This window comes from Primulina tabacum, chromosome 17, assembly GCF_025594145.1.
Source record: "Primulina tabacum isolate GXHZ01 chromosome 17, ASM2559414v2, whole genome shotgun sequence".
Lineage (NCBI taxonomy): Eukaryota > Viridiplantae > Streptophyta > Magnoliopsida > Lamiales > Gesneriaceae > Primulina > Primulina tabacum.
Window position 1 is genome coordinate 34,512,127 of NC_134566.1, and position 1,880 is coordinate 34,514,006.

General features: G+C 37.5%; 1 protein-coding gene across 1 annotated transcript; it reads left to right on the plus strand.

The window, feature by feature from the left end:
• The first annotated feature begins 308 nt into the window (after positions 1-308).
• LOC142531294 (myb-related protein 306-like) lies at positions 309-1,672 on the plus strand. The gene is made up of 3 exons (XM_075637390.1): positions 309-604; positions 741-870; positions 962-1,672. Exons 1-3 carry the CDS (start codon positions 472-474, stop codon positions 1,614-1,616), a joined length of 918 nt encoding a protein of 305 aa, XP_075493505.1. The 5' UTR covers positions 309-471; the 3' UTR covers positions 1,617-1,672.
• The last annotated feature ends 208 nt before the right edge of the window (positions 1,673-1,880 follow it).

Here is a 1,880-nt window from a genome sequence, read left to right on the forward strand (position 1 = left end):
GATATCTCAATAAAAATGTGACACAAGGAAGATGATAATAATCTGTATTTATTTAGTGTAGTCGAATATCAAAATTTTATTGAAATATAGTCTCGTTTTTTATTCATTGTGTACATAAACATCGATATATATTTTTTCTTTCTCGTGACAAAAAGTTTAAAAAAAGAAGAAGGAAGATGAATCCTACTTTGACCCTCTCGAGGACTCCTTTTACATTTTACGGTCATGTCATGATATAGAAAACACATCAATGTGGCCTACTTTCTATATATGTGGATGAAAACAAAACACAGCCAAAACACAAATGTCTCAGCTGTCTCAAATAAGTAAGTAAAATTTTAAAGATTGGGAAAAAAAAATTAAAGTGCTAACATTTTCTGTTCTTAAAGCACTGCGGAAGTTGGCAAAAAAAATAAAAGAGGAAGAAGATTCAGAAAGCAGACAAAACTAGCTAGTAGCGGCGGGGGGGAAATGGGGAGACCGCCTTGCTGTGATGAAACGGGAGTGAAGAGAGGGCCGTGGACTCCTGAAGAAGACATCATGTTGGTATCTTTTGTTCAAGAAAATGGCCCCGGAAATTGGAGGGCTGTTCCCAGTAAAACAGGTTATATTTTCAGTTTCTGTTAATTTTCTTGCAGCGAGAATAGAAATGCTTTACCATTTCTGGGAGAAGATTAATCTGCTCGTAATATTAGTGGTTAATTAGAGGATCGATTCACTGAAAAGATTTGTCTTTGCAGGGTTGAAGAGATGTAGCAAGAGTTGCAGGCTAAGGTGGACCAACTATCTCCGGCCAGGGATCAAGAGAGGCAGCTTCACTGATGATGAAGAAAAGATGATTATTCGGCTTCAAGCCCTTTTGGGCAACAAGTATGCTACATTCATTATATCGACTCTAAGAATTAATTAAAACTTTATGTATTTAATATATTGAAATAGCAACCATGTTCTGTGTGTGCAGATGGGCTGCCATAGCTTCTTATCTCCCGGAAAGAACAGACAATGACATCAAAAACTACTGGAACACTCATTTAAAGAAGAAACTCAAGAAGCTCGGAATCGGATCGGTAGATCAGTCTACCCTCGTCGAATTTTCGCCGAAAAATCCGCATTCCATCTCGAGAGGGCAGTGGGAAAGGAGGCTACAAGCTGATATAAACACAGCTAAGAAGGCCCTTCAGGATGCATTGTCATTTGAGAATAATGCTAACCATTCTTCTCCAGGCCAGGCATTTTCTTTTGCATCAAGCACTGAAAACATCGCCAGATTGCTCAAAGATTGGGTCAAAAAGACACCGAAATTCGAGGAGATTCAATCCAAGTACTCTTCTAGTACTCCGAATTCGTCGAAATGCGATGTGGCATCGAGTGATGATCAGATCCTCACTCCTGGAATTGAAAGCAAAAGTGGGATTGATTTGTCTGAAGCATTTGAATCCTTGTTTGGATTCGGTCAGGCTTATGATCAATCTTCAAGCTCTGGACTTTCGAGATCCGTTTCCGGTAGTAAACCCGACCCGGATGGCTTCGCAGTGCTGGAGGATTGGCTGTTAGATGATCAAGCTAAGGAATATTTGAGTAACTTCGATTTCGATGCACATGAAGGTATAATTTAATCAGCATTCGATTAATTTCTACTGAATTTTTTTTTAAAAAAATTTGCCCGTGAAATTAACCTTTTTTGTTCATTTTTTGTGGTTAGAAGTGGAGAAATTACGATTCATGTCACGACTTGTTAATCACTTTCTAGTTTTATTCTTGATCTCACATGTTGTACATTAATTATTTACAATATCTTTTGTGAGAAAGTCTCGTACATCAATGTTGTGAGACGAATTTTCTATTTGAGTTACGAAAGAATATTACTTTTTATTATAAAT